Source organism: Acanthisitta chloris, unplaced genomic scaffold (assembly GCF_000695815.1).
Source record: "Acanthisitta chloris isolate BGI_N310 unplaced genomic scaffold, ASM69581v1 scaffold40244, whole genome shotgun sequence".
Taxonomy (NCBI): domain Eukaryota; kingdom Metazoa; phylum Chordata; class Aves; order Passeriformes; family Acanthisittidae; genus Acanthisitta; species Acanthisitta chloris.
In genome coordinates this window covers 61,045-75,315 of record NW_008670626.1, presented here as the reverse complement: position 1 = coordinate 75,315, position 14,271 = coordinate 61,045, and the positions used below count along the sequence as shown (strand labels likewise).

Sequence of the window (14,271 nt, the reverse complement as noted above, 5' to 3'; positions counted from 1 at the left end):
GCAGGAATGTGTCTCTCTAAAACAGTTGAATATTTCATCAGTGTCTGGGAAGCAAACTGCTTATTCATAGAGTATAAGAGATGTTGGGAATTAAAGCTTTACTTTTGGTCTTTGTGTCCCTCCAAACCTCAGTAAAAAATGTTCCAGGTTTTATTCTTAAAATGCTTAAAGTGAGGAGTCATTTGAACTAGAAAATTTTACTTTTCAGTACTCGAAAAATATGTTTTCTGAAACCCCTCTGGTTTGGGGTCATTTTCCTTTAACAAAGTCTAGTCGAAACTGGTATGTTCCCCAGCAGTGGTTTTTTTTCATTTGACAAATAGTGCATTCAAACAGAAGGAATTGTTCCACTGCAGTGCTTGAAATCAAGTGTAGTCCTAGGTCATATCTTGACCTGTCACATCTAGATAGCAGCTGCTTGAAGTATAGCTGTTTTTAAGCAGACATAAATGAGGGGTGGTGGTTATAAGGCAATGGTTTTGGCTACAGACTCTGTTTCAAATAGCTGATTACACAAAAAAAAGGAAAGTTTAAATGCAGTCTCGTTAAACAAAATGTTTACCCTTTCAAGCTCTAATGGTACAATAAACAAAGATGATTCGGATTTCTACCTGAAAGCAGAAGGTAGAAGAAACATCTTGTGTTAATGCAGTTCTCTTTAACTGGGCAGACTTCTTCTGTCTAGAATATTCCTGTCTCTCCTGGGAACTTGCTCCATTGATTTAATTGGACCAGTTAATATCCCTAATCTAAATAAGGGGTAATTTATCATGGTTTGAAATGGTTTTGCTTGGTGTGAATGCTATCACCTGTGTAAGCTATGAATCAGGGTGTGTCTCCACTGCATACAGGGATTTCTAATGCAATACTCACTTGGACAATGTCTAGGGGATTGTGCTTTGCTGTTTCTGATTCCTGTTACTGTTTTAAAGCTTGTAACATTGATGCCAGTGATCCATATATACATAATCCAATTTGGATTAAAACTGTGCAGCAGTCAGTAAAGGAGATACTGATTTGGGCTCTCCTTTCGCCTCTTAAGTTTGACAAGAATTACCCTTTTGCATGCAGTGCAGATTCTTCTTATTGTCTCTGTCTGTGTAAATCCATGATGTACACCAGTAATAGCCTGACAGAGGGTTTTCAGCACTTTGTAAAGAGATGCTGAAATGGGACAGTGACCCAGATCTTAGAATTCTTAATCGTGTTATATTCCATACATAGTTGAACAAAAATTCCATTGGGAGTTGGTTTAAAATACCAGTTTTAATTTTAATTTGAAAATTGGTTTACATTTTGCTGGGGGCAACTGAAATGGTAAAATGAGAAGGGAGGTGAGAAAATGTTGCAGGCCGATCTGTCTTTTTCAGGCTCAAAATAAAAGTTTCTGTTCTTATGTACTCATTTTTAAAGGAATGCAACGGGAGCAAATGAGAATGGCTTTATTTTGGGTTTATTGGTCACTAAATAAGGGAAGAGCTCCGTAATGGTGAAGCTGAATAATTTAGTATTTCATTATGACTCTATTGAGCATGGTAGCTGATGAAGAAAACTGTGGATGGGTGTAATTTCTAACAACAAAGAGATTGGACTCCCATACCCTATTCAAAAGCAAACCACAGACCCTGTTGAAACTATTTTACACTCCTTTCAAAACTAGTCAGTGCCTCTGTGAGTGGGACCTCGGCACAGGTGGGCAATGCCACCCTTTGCAAACTGCCGTTGCTGCTGCCAGTGCAAGATCTGCTCTTGCTACCTGTCTGCTCTTGCAAGAATGGGAGAAGCACTTTTCCTGGTGAACTCCCTCCCTTGGCATTACCAAGGTTTGATTCATATGGGTGTGAAAGGAAGTAAGATCTGTTCAGTTTTCTTGATTGCCTCCTTGCATCTCCCTTGAAAGCCTGAGACTAGGTGGAGTAATGATTTTCCATTTCCACTGTTGTAGCCAGTGTTTAAAAATAGGGGAGTTGTTCTTGCTTGGGTCCTGGTCACTGCACTGCCTGGAACAGTTTTCCCCTATGTAAACTGAACCAAATTATTTTGAACCCTTTCATTTTCCTTTCTTTGCTCTTTTGTCTCATGTAGTAACAGCACCCCAGGTTATCATATAAGGTTGAGTGATCTTTGTGGGTGCTTGGTAAGGGACCATCTGGAGCCCTTTCTGGTAATAAGCCTTCAAAACTTTGCATTTTTTTTCTATAGATATTTTTACTTCAGATGAATGCTGCTGTTAGCAAGAGCTCTTATGTGTTCTTGTCCTCTGTAATGAATATTTTAACTTCATATGTTACTTACGGGGTATACAAAATCAGAAAACTTAATTCAATTCCTAACTGTCTGACAAATCCCAAATCAAGATGTTTTCAGGAGTCCTTGCCTCTAATTTTTTTAATTGAAAACTGCAGTATTATTTAAAAAAAATCCCCCAAACTAGAATTTCTTCCTGCATTGAATAATTTCATAGCCTTGAATAAGGAACACCTGCTTTCTGATGTGCTCATGGTGTTTCTCTTTCGGACCTTTGCCATCTGCTGGTTTGCTGCCTCCCCAGATTTCTATCCCCTGTCTGGCCCAGAGATGTATGGTTGTGCAGGAGAGGAGGTGTTTGGGGTGGATACCCAGGTGGGGCTGGAGAAGTTGTCTGGAGACAAACATTTACACTCTGATGCCAAGTAGGAGAACATAAACACCTAATCCCCTTATCATGCTTGTGGCTGTCCTTCTCAATTAAATGTAAAAGAGATTAAAAGTTCACTGAGGAAAGGATTTGCAGGGCTTTTTTTATGAAGACCTGATAGTTACGTTTTTTTTATTTATTTGTTTGTTTGTTTGTTTGTTTTTTCAATTGAGTTTGCAAATACGGCTTTGCTGTGGCACTGAACGCAGGCAGCAGCACGTGATGCACTGTTTTCTCATGCCTAAAGATACAAAATCTGTGAGAGGCTGTGGCTTAGCACCTCTCAGGTTGACCTCTGTGTTGGTGCTCTCAGGACACGGTCTTTCAATGCCTGGGGGAGTCAGTGACAAAGGTGATGGGCTGCATGTGTTCAGCACTCAGAGCTGCATGCAGGGAGGGGGGAACTGAACTATGAAGAGGATATGCTGGAAGTAGATTAGGGCTGGGTGAAACCAGTGGGGAAGGCTGGCATGGTAAGCTCAAGTATCCCATAAAAGAACGGGAAGCTTTTAACACTAAATCTGCTTCCTATTGAAATCTGCAATAAAACTCCTAACTCTGCTCCCACTGATTTTTAATACACGGCTCAATTAGAACTGCTCTTGAAAAACTTTTGCTTTTTGTGAAAAGCAAAATCAAGGACAGAACGACCCCAAACAACTAAACAATTCACTCAAGTGGCTCTTACAGCTTCGAGACTAGCTGTTTTAATTTAGTCATAATGAAGGAAAATTTAAAGTAGTTGCCAGTGCTCACCCTGCTAAAGAAACGCAGGTGACATTTTGTTTTCCAGACTATTTAGATTTGAAGCTGCCCTGGGGAGGAGTGGGCAATACTGCAATGATGTGTCTTGTGGGCTTTATACAGCTTTATTTTTTGGCCTCATTCTTTGCTGAAACCGCTAAACTTCACTCTTTTTACACATTTGATTTAGTTATTATTGATTTCCCAAGAGTATTTCAGCTGACTTCTGATAAACACATGAAAAGCTGCCCAGTGTGTCTTACAGTCATATTAATGTCATATTGTCTCATATTAACAGCAGTTTACACCCTGAATTCAGAAACTGAGTGAGAGCAATTGTAAAGATTTGTTGGTGTTTCCCATTTTAATATTTAATCCTTCAATTTCTTCAACTATAAGCATTTTAAGCATCTTTGAACACTTAAATCTTGACATAATTTGGATTCTTTTTTTGTATAACATTGTCTTAGGTTAAATAAATGATCCAAGCATCTGTTTCAAAGTGCAGTTTTGTGCGAACAAGTCCAATTGATTTGAGATCTTAATGTATTTACAGCACAGTATTGAATATATATTAGATTTTTGTCATTGTATTTCTTCTCATGAATGCTGTAAACCAGAAGGACAGCAGGAGCCACTGTCTGCTGCACTGAGGGCAAAATTTTGCCATTTACAGTAATCTGAGGGACTGGGGTGAGATACTGCATGTGAGGGTTGAGAGTTGTTCACTTTGAGGCTGTCAGTTCTACACTGTCTCACAGTGTTTAAAATTATCAGGTCTTGTAATAGTATTAGTCTAGGTTCATTTTCAGTAAAAGAGAAGACATTTTCAGTGCTGGTACAATATTACAAATGGATCAGATAATGATGCTACATTCTGAACCCAGCTAACGTGGCTCCTGAAGTGTCTCTTTTGAACCCCCTTCTCTCCCTGTGTGCAGGTTTGCTTATTAAACAGGACACTTTGTTTTCTTACCTAGACTGTTAATTGGAGATTAGAGCATTTAGCCTTTTAGGCTGCTAGTTTAATTATGGTAATACGTAAAATGTATCAGCAAAGCCTGTTTGTCTATGCCAACCTAATTTGTTAACTTCAGTCCTGTTCCCAGTAGACTGGTGCATATCTAAGGCAAATTCCAGCAGCAATGGCATTAGCTGTCGTCCTAAACCCCATGAAGTGAATAAAAAATGGAAACCAGACTGGCTTTTAAGGCCAGAGAGCTAAGTGACCCCTGCCATTAAGTCTGGGAGACATGAATGAAGAGCCATTCATTTGAGCTGTATACTTGTGCATAAACAACATGCTACTGTCTCCAAGGCTGGCAGGATGTCACCTTTTGTTACATTAAAACAACATGAAGTAATACTGAGAAGTCTGAAGTAAATACAGAATCCACAGAGAAGGCTTTCCTATGCATGGTAAGAAAGACATGGGCCTAACTACTGGGCTGTATGACTGAAATAGGAGAGGTCAAAAACTACTTGAAATTTTGGAGAAAGAAGTTAAGGTGTGGAGGAACATGGGGCTGAAAGCTAGTGGGAAATAAAGGTGGATTTGAGAGCCAGGTCAGGAAAGCAGGTATGTAGAACATGGTGCTTCTTAATATTTTTTAAGTCTGTGTTTATAATGCTTTTTCTGTGTGTTTGTTTCTCATTTCAGATTGCCTGTTTGGTGCCTGTTGACCAGTTTCAGTTATACAAGAGGTTGAAGTTTGAAAGAGGTATGAACCTTTTTGTTTCTATTACCTTCCTTTTGAAAGTGTCAGTGGAGGCAGCGCTATTACATACTGCAAAGATAAAGCCTGTTGAGTGAGTTAAAGAAGAGACAGAGAAGATATATTTGTTTTGAAATAGTTTAAGAGCAATCATTAGGTCTGACTGTGCTCTACAGACAAACTTGAAATTCTCTCAGTTTTGCAGAGGCATCAGAGTGACATCTTACTGAATTAACAGGCTCCCACTAAAGCTTGTGGGCTACAGACTCAGATTGCATGCCTGAGACTCCATCATTCTTCCCGTAGCATGCTTATTCCGGGTCCTTGAGGTGCTGGTTGTACTGGTAGAACTAGACCAGGTGCTAGAGGCTGGTGCAGGGCAGAGGACACAGTCCTTTTATACATCCATAGAGATCTTTAGAACTTCTGGGGAGACGTACCCTGAAGTGCGGTCTGTATTTTTGCAAGCATCTCTGCAACATCACTTGTCTTGCCTAGAAGCCTCATGTGTGTTCATCTAGTATAGTTCTGAGGTTTTTTCCTGAGAGATAATGGGTCCCCTCATTACAGAGTAAGGCCTGTTAGCAAAGATGTTTGAAATGGAACATCTCACTGGGGCCAAGCTTTCCTATGCCCAGAGGTGACCCCGCTGCATCTGGAGATGGTTCCTTGCCAAGGCTGAAGAAGAAACTTGCTAGTCAGAAAGATGAGGTTTTAAAGACTGCCACCAACTTGAAAGACTCAGCTGCAAGTTGCAGTGGTTTTCAAAGAACTCACTGGTTGCAGAGTGCTGTGTCTGGGACTGATCTGCCCTGGCTCTGCCTGTTTTCAAACTTTCATTGAAAGACTGTATTTATGGTCTTGCTTTGGATGCATGCTTAGATGTAGGTAGATTGGGAATGTGTATTACATTGGAGAGGTTAATCAAAGTGAGGCAAAGTAATGCAGTTGCAAAGATGGTCAGACAGAGGTTTTCACAGAATCTTATCTGACGTGAGTCACTGTGAATGATCACAAAGTACAAAAGCTGCAAAATGAGTATACTCAAATATGCCCCAGAATTCATGGGCAAATGCAGATTGCAGCTGTGATCTGCAGGCACTCAGGCCAAAAAAACAAACAAAAAAAATCCCCAAACTTACTTTGATTTTTTTATTTCTGGTTCCTGCTTTACCACCTTCTTGTTTATCTTTAATTTCTTAGGAAGTCTCTCCAGTTCATAAGCCAATCAGTGACTTGTCTACATTCCTAGACAATGGAAATTAGAGCTTGTTAAATCACCATATTAAAGTGTTAAGAAAGAGAGACATTCTTGCAATATATTAATCTCTTTTATGTTAAACCTTTTTAACTGACGACTCTGAAATGAATAATTTCCTGGTATCTCCTCCTCTATAACTAGCCAAAGCTGAACTCACGATCTTTTGTCCAACTTGCTGTTACATTATCTTTTTTTTTACTGCCTCCCACACACAAAAGCCTGAAATTTGTCTGTTTTTTAAATCCTCCTTCCCTTTTCTTTCTTGCCTAAGTCTGACAAATCCTCCTCCACCTCCGCTGCCTCTTTTCATTATGATTCTAAGATCTGTCCTTGCTCCTTTAGGATGAGTAAAACTGGTATCCAAGCAGCAAGCTTTAACATAGTCTTTTTGCCTTTCCTATTTGCCCCAGTAATAAATCCAGCTTACTGGTGTCTGGGAACAACAATTCCTGCTAACTAAAGCTCTGACGTGGACACCGAGCACTAATCCCAACCCTGGCCAAAACCTTTTGCCTGTCCTGGATTTAGCACTGTCCCCACGGCTGATCTTTTTTGGACTCATCAGTTGGACTTGGCTTATTAGCTTCTGCTGGCCTGAAGCCCTGTTCTCAGACCTGAGCCTTATCTAGCAAAGCCTACTTGCCCTGACCAATGCCAATGCTGGTCTGGCAGTCTGTTTCTGAAGGTAGCAATAAACCTTGCTGATGGCACCTGCTGGGGACAAATTCTGACCCAGAATCTGCCGAAGGACTCCTGTTAGCTGAGATCTGTTGTGTGTCCTGTGTTTGTGTCAGCCTTAGTACAACCTAGCCCTTTTCAAACCTGGCTTGCTCCTGCCTTAATATATGGAGCTACTAGGGTCTCCTTCATGACTTTTGCTCTGATCAACAAAGCCCTTTAGCTTCCTCTATTTAGGCCCTTCCTCCCCCAGCCTTATTCTCTTGAGATATGGGCTCTTTTCTTCAGCACCCCCTTTGCTTTACTAGAAATTCCGGAAATAAATAAGGGTCTCCTTGGGTAAGCTGAAAGGCCTGCTCTGTAGTCTTTGCTTACTGATCTTCAAGTGATTAGTAAAGCTAATGCTTCCTGCCCTTCCAGACACTTTCCATTGTGAGATGAATTTTGAGGAACATTTTGAAGACCCCAAGAAGGACTTACACATCCAAAAGCTATTTCCCCCATCTCCCATCTGTGCTAGCTATGTTAACAATATATATTTCATTTCAATTTCATAGTTCGTTGGGTTGTTTTGTTTTGTTTTTAATGGACAAATAACATTGTGCAAAAGAGTAGTGAGAAGTAATTGGTATAGAATTGTGTATCTGTAGACAATTGTTAAATTTAATAAGAAATGTATTGACAATGTGCTATTCTCTTGTGGATTTTGTGTTTTTAGAATGCAAATGTTTTCAGTCTTAAAAACAAGCTTTCTTATATATCTTTAACTTCTCTGCATCTAGTCAGGCCCAAGCCACAGAGCTTCCATGTGCATATTTTAGTAGGGGAAACAGGAATTGCTCTACATCTATTTAGGATGGGGTTGATGTAGTCATCACAAGTAAAGAAATAGAGGAATAGTATGTGCTTAGGAGACACGTATTATGTTTCTGTGTCTGTGACAATTGCCCAATAGGCCGAGTGGTAGATGATGATAACCTCCATTTGGTGCCTGACTGAAAAGTAGTCCATTTTAAAAGAAGTAGTTCCTAATATTCTGTGAAATAGAATCATAGACTCGTCCTTCCAATGAGTACCTCTCCTGAGCCAGAAATTCTTTTCTTCAGGGTGCTGCATTTCCCCTCACACAGGCTGCTGCCTCCCACATCTCACCTGCTTGCTCATAGTTTTATGAGAACTGGCCAGATCCCTGCCCAGTACTGTGAGTGTTTGGGAAGGCATTCCTCCTGAGAGTGGAGAGAATTGTGGCTGAACTGGCTGCAGGAAAGCAGAGGAAAGGCTTGGGAGAGAAATGGCCCTAACCAAAAACTGAGTAGCTTGTCAGAGCAGGATGGTAGCCTGTTTCCTTTATTTGACCATGCCTTTTTAGTTTTTTTCTGGTTTTACTTGTACTCCATGGTAAACCAAACAGTATGAGACAGCATGGATTGCAAAACACCATCTGTAGGTTCTTTGTAAAATGGAGGAAGTGGGAGAGGAGGTAATTTCATCTCATGCATTACATCTTGCTGCATCAAATTGGTAAAAATCAGTGAGATTTAAAACCCAACTCTGCTCCTCCCAATGATGTCAAAACCAGACATCCTGTCTTTGACCCAAAAACAGGATAGGAGAATTTATGTTTCCAAAGTTGAGTGTGTTAAGCAGCTACGTGCAGGAACTACAATTTGTCTCATTTTAACTGGTGTTTATCAACAGAAAACATACAGAACCTACTGTGGGAAGGATTAAATGCAATGAGTAGCAGGCCATGGGCTGACCCAGTTCAGAGTTTTTTGTAAGAGACACCAAGGGAACCTACAGAAATAATGATTTCAGAGTCAAGACACTAGTTCTTAAAAGCATGTAAAAATGAAAAATGACTTGTTTGGCCACATCTCTCTCTTCTCACAAATGAAGCTGCAAACTAACTTGTTCTAGCTTTCATTCAGTAGAAAGCAAAATGTTTGTTTGTTTTGGGAGGCAAAGGAAATGTGTAAAATAGTAAGAGGAAAGAATGCAACTAGATTAATGAAATGGCTAAACGTAAATGGTCTAGGTGTTTTGCTGTCACTGCCTAAATTATAGGTGACAACCTTTGTCATGGATATAGAAATTCTCCACATCTGTCAAAGCACTCTGAGACGGACTCAGAAATTACCTAAAGTCAGAGCATTCTGTACCTCTGCGTCCTTCAGCCAGCAGAGAAAATGATCATTCTTACGTGGTTTCAGCAAAATTTGCCATAGAACATGTATCTAAGACCATTGTTTCAAGTGAGACAATATTTTACCTGCTGGAGGTACATTGTAATGACTTTTGCCATCTCACAGTCAGGGTTTCCACCTTCTTCTGAGGCATCCCCTCCATCTGTTTTCAGTGGTGGTACCAGAGAGCTCCCAGGGAAGGAAGAGAGGCAGGTAGCTCCTGCAGAGGCATGACAGCCATTTTCTAGGGAGGCACTGCAGGGTGGGAGTGTTCAGCTTCATCTCACGGACTTGAGCAGCAAGTGAACAACAGTGTTGCAAGTCCAAATTCCTTGAATAAAGATTGGAAATGAGAGGAAGAATCAACATTTATCATTCTCTGCCATCTGGTGATGACTGTAACTCAGTGTCTCTGCCCCAAATCTTGACTATTGTGATCTGATACCAGACAAGTAGTGATGATATAATAAAGTGAATATTAACTGGAGTTTGTAGATAGAGGGGGGTAAATAAGGCATGGAAATTGATTTGACAATGATTTCATTACAGTCCTTCTGCTGTTTACATGGAAGTTACTGCATGGTTTACACATGTGAAAGACATGAAATGGCCTATTGTCACAAAAGGCACATGCTTCTCAGCAGGCAGCAGTTAGGTTCATATTTTGGACCTCCCTATAAAGGCAAACACTGTGTAGTGTATTTCCATTCTTACAGTGCTTTCAGTGCAACTGCCTTAGCAGAGCACAACTGCAGACCTGTCTAAAGAAGAGTAGGCTCAACTGCCCATGGGTGTGGTGTGGAGCACTTTGGCTTCCACATCAACATGCAGGACTGGGTCTTGTGCATCTAGCCACGTGTCACTGGAGTGAGAAGGGGACTGTATAAACAATTTTACTTTTCTCTCTGTTGCATTTCAGAAGTCCACTTGGACCCTCAGAGAACATGGTGCCCCACAGTGGACTGCCAAACAGTATGCCACATTGCACCGAGGGAATCAGAAGCACCGGTGCCAGTGGAGTGCCCAGGTTGCCACCTGAAGTTCTGCTCCTCTTGCAAGGAGGCATGGCACCCACAGCACCTGTGCCAGGAAAACCAAACTATTCCAGTACCAACCGAGCAGGGGTAAGAGGGAAATCCATGGAGGCCATGCAGTCTTTTGGTTCTTTTCGTCATGGTGCCTCACAGCAGGTTCATGGAGCGACTTCCTTCTAGGTCCTTAGGTTCATCTCTGAGACTATCCATCTCTCTTGATGTTTCCTAAATGCAATTCCGGTCTAATTATTACTTTAAATGATGCATTTTATTTTTTAATACTTAATATTGTGTACTTATCAAGCTTGGGTTGCCACTGACACTCCTGAAGGGTGAAGCTCCTCGGGGATTTTGAATCTGGCTAGAGGATTTGTTCACATGCTAGAATTATGACTTGTGCCCATACAAAGAAATCCAATATACCAATATTCCAAAATCCAAATTTTGTTTATACTGTGATTAAGAAATCTCCCCTACTTAATATTTATAGAATCTCTGCAAAGACAAACCTTAACTCTTACATGGAGTGGGTGTAAAATATCTCATTTGCTGTGAGAAATCTGATTTATGCTCCTTTTGCTTAGGAGTAAACAACCTACAGATAAGGTTGCATAAGGCATTAATCTACAGAAAGAAAGCACTTTTGTGTTTAAATTATATCATGTCTCTGGCCATCCATCTTTGTTTCCAGAATCAGATTATGTTCAGTCCTGTGTTCAAAGTTTTCTATCATTTTTTACAACAAATGAAAGACTTAAAATCTAAGCATTCTGCTTGCTAGAGGCTTCACTGAATAGGAGTTGCCAAAAAGCTCTTGCCATGTTTATTTGTTCTCCAGGTTTGATCTCTGGCTTTGGTGGAGTTGAAGCCTATTTTGTTCAGGCAAGGACAGTGCTGTGAATTGCATAATTGAGTCCTGCTAAATGAATTGTGCAAGCTGTCTGTAACAAAGTGCTAAGTTTGAATGCTATGGCTGATTAACTTATAGGTGTAGTGAGTGTTGGTTTTATGTAACAAAAGAACAAGGCAAAGGAGTTTCACTTTTACATGGTATTAATAGTCTTATACCTAGTAGTGAGCATACTTCAATGTATTGTACTGACTATAACAAGCTTCACACATTAAGGGCCTTAAGAAAACAACATTAGATGCTCTGGAAAATAAGCACAGTACACATTAGTCAGTGGACCAGAATTTCAACAGTAATTACAGTCACATTTTACTTTAATGTTTCCTTACTCTTCTAGATCACTTATTGGAACAGAGACAGAGGCATCAATTAAGCAGTGCCCAGTTTGTCGGATCTATATTGAACGAAATGAGGGCTGTGCTCAGATGATGTGCAAGAACTGCAAGCATACCTTTTGCTGGTACTGTCTACAGAACTTGGATGTAAGTACTGCAGAAAAAACACCTAGATAAAGAGTAACAGTGTTGGGGTTAGTTTGAGGCCCTGTACAACCTCTTTGTTAATTCATTGCTGTCCTAGTGAATGTCTTGGCTCAATTCAGCTTCTGACTCAGTGTGTTTCTTCTCTTTCACCCGGTGCTTTTATTTGTATCAACATCCTTTTTTTCCATAAAGGATTATAGCCTTGTCTGTGGGCCCCATGCTGGTTCTTTGAGGGAAATAGTACTGGCTGGTTGCTTTCCGGAGGTTGGTTCCCTCAGTACCTTGCTCTGATTCCCTCTTCCAGTAGCTAAAAACAGCTTGGTTGAGAGTGAGGGAAATGTGTCTTCCACCTGCTTCAACAGCAAAGGACACAGCCTGTCCAAAAAGTGGTATGGTACTAGGTGGAGGGGGTTGTTCCATGGTAGGGTGCATTAAGAGCTCATGTGGACCAGGTCTCCTTTGCTAGTCCATCCCTAGTGCCTTGACTGCTGAAGAGAATAATTGGTTAGTAGGCTTGAGGATAGAGGTTTATGAACATGGATTGTGAAGTGCAGGTTGCTAGTTATTTCTCAAGGGTTGCAAACTAGTTTCAGCTTGTGTGGCCTTCAAGTTTCCTAGCAGAATTAAGAGTCCAGGAAGTAATGTACTTGTGTATATGGCAGTTTGCCTTTTTGGCACAGTCATCAGTAACAACTGTGGGAGTGTGAAAACAATTTTACCAGCACTTGAAATAAAATGTTAGGTGCCGCATGGCTTTTCTTGTCTTCTTTTTGTGCTCTGCAGCCAGCAAACAATGAGACTTCCTCATTCTTCATCCTCCCTTTACTCAGCATGCTAAACAGGTTTCACTTAGTGTTATGTCCCATTTCTGTGTGGGTGAGCATGTTTTTTCAACATCAGTCTTATGGCTTGCCTCAGAGTACATACAGTACACACCGATTGCTTAACACTGGGCTGGAAGACTGTCAGATTCTTGCAGACTCTGCAGTCGTGCCCTTATTGAGTTTTCATCAGTTCAAAGAGAGAAAGAAAAAAAGAAACTGTAGTTGTGTGATTCAAATATAGTTTTTCTAAATGTGCAGGGTTACAGGAGCTCCAGGCATAGGTAAAGGTAATACTTGCAAAGCCAGAGAGCAGGGCTGAAAAATGAAAAGGGAAGCAGCATCAGGTTACAGTACAGCTGGATAAGGGAGGGTAATGCAAGGCATGAGTCACCTTCCAAAGAAAGAATCGGTAATTTAGTAAATATTAATGGGAAAAGAGAAAGGAAACAGGGGTTTCCTACTTTGAAAATTTTCCCATTAAGCCTAGAAAGAAAATTACTATAAAGTGTAGGTACAGCAGGAGAACAGAAGATAGAAGTACCTCAGGAAAATGATCCCTCACATTGCTAGTTCTCAGAAATATCTGCTGTTTTCAGGCCTCTTTGTCATCCCCAAATTACAGACCAGGTACTTATGCAATAGGTGCAACTCGCATGCTTATGCTTTTTCAAAGTGGTGGAGGAAAGATGCTATACAATAGCTCAGGTACCAAACACACACCAGTTGTTTGAAACTGCAAGAAATTTCTCTAGGTAATTATTTAGAAGACATGCGAACTTGTCTGGCAGCAGCTGGCAATTTTAAAGCAGTGTCAGGAAGACTGTGTTTCCAGTCTGATTTTGAACTTCTTCTTGCAGTACTGTAACCTGCTCTTACAGCTTCTCCTTTTGTTTTTCAGAACGATATCTTCTTACGACATTACGACAGAGGCCCTTGCAGAAACAAGCTGGGCCACTCGCGGGCTTCAGTGATGTGGAACAGAACGCAGGTGTGTTTCTAGCCAGCTGAGCACTAGAGCTGTCATGTATGCATGAAGCAAAGAGATTTTACCCTTCAGAGAAAGACCAAGATGACTATTTTCATGTTTTCATCTTGGTGGTTTTTTGTGACCTGTGCTATGCTTATGCATGCGTGTGTTTGTTTTATTTTCCACATTAGCTAAACACATATTTTTCACCACCATGTCTTTCAGGTTGTGGGGATCCTCGTTGGACTAGGTATCATAGCATTGGTGACCTCTCCTTTGCTGCTTGTGGCATCTCCATGCATCATCTGCTGCATTTGCAAATCTTGCCGGAGCAAAAAGAAAAAACACAGCCCGCCTACAACCTAAAACTTTGTGTCTGTTTTTCTTCATCTGTGCAGCATATGTATGTGAGAAAGCACAATGGCTGTATTTTGGTGCCATACCTACCAAACAATGCTCCCCTTTTATTTGCCAATTCTTGGGATAAGTGCCTATTCTTTACAGGCTACTCTATCACTAACAAGTCCAGGTGTTAGAAAAGTCGAGATTATCATGCAGTACATATGGTGTAGGTTTTTCCTTCCTGGAAAGGAAAACAGGACATCATTCTGTAGTTCATACCATAAATATGAGCCACCTTTCAATACTGCTAGAACTTTCCCATTTTCCATCAGCTGCACACGACTTGATCCTGCAGTGTAATTCTGCCTTTGCAGACCCATCATTACTGTCGTGCTTTCTGTTGGTTCTTGGTGACACTCAGATTTCTCAGAAAGCTTTGGGTATTTTCTAA

At 40.7% G+C, this 14,271-nt stretch overlaps 1 protein-coding gene across 1 annotated transcript in view; it reads left to right on the top strand.

Moving 5' to 3' along the window:
* RNF144B (ring finger protein 144B) overlaps nucleotides 1-13,844 on the top strand; it is a 30,140-nt gene extending 16,296 nt beyond the window's left edge. The window contains exons 3-7 of the mRNA XM_009073733.1: nucleotides 5,082-5,142; nucleotides 10,181-10,385; nucleotides 11,543-11,687; nucleotides 13,410-13,499; nucleotides 13,704-13,844. Coding sequence (XP_009071981.1) covers nucleotides 5,082-5,142; nucleotides 10,181-10,385; nucleotides 11,543-11,687; nucleotides 13,410-13,499; nucleotides 13,704-13,844 — 642 coding nt within the window. The remainder of the gene's footprint in view (nucleotides 1-5,081; nucleotides 5,143-10,180; nucleotides 10,386-11,542; nucleotides 11,688-13,409; nucleotides 13,500-13,703) is intronic.
* Nucleotides 13,845-14,271: the final 427 nt, after the last annotated feature.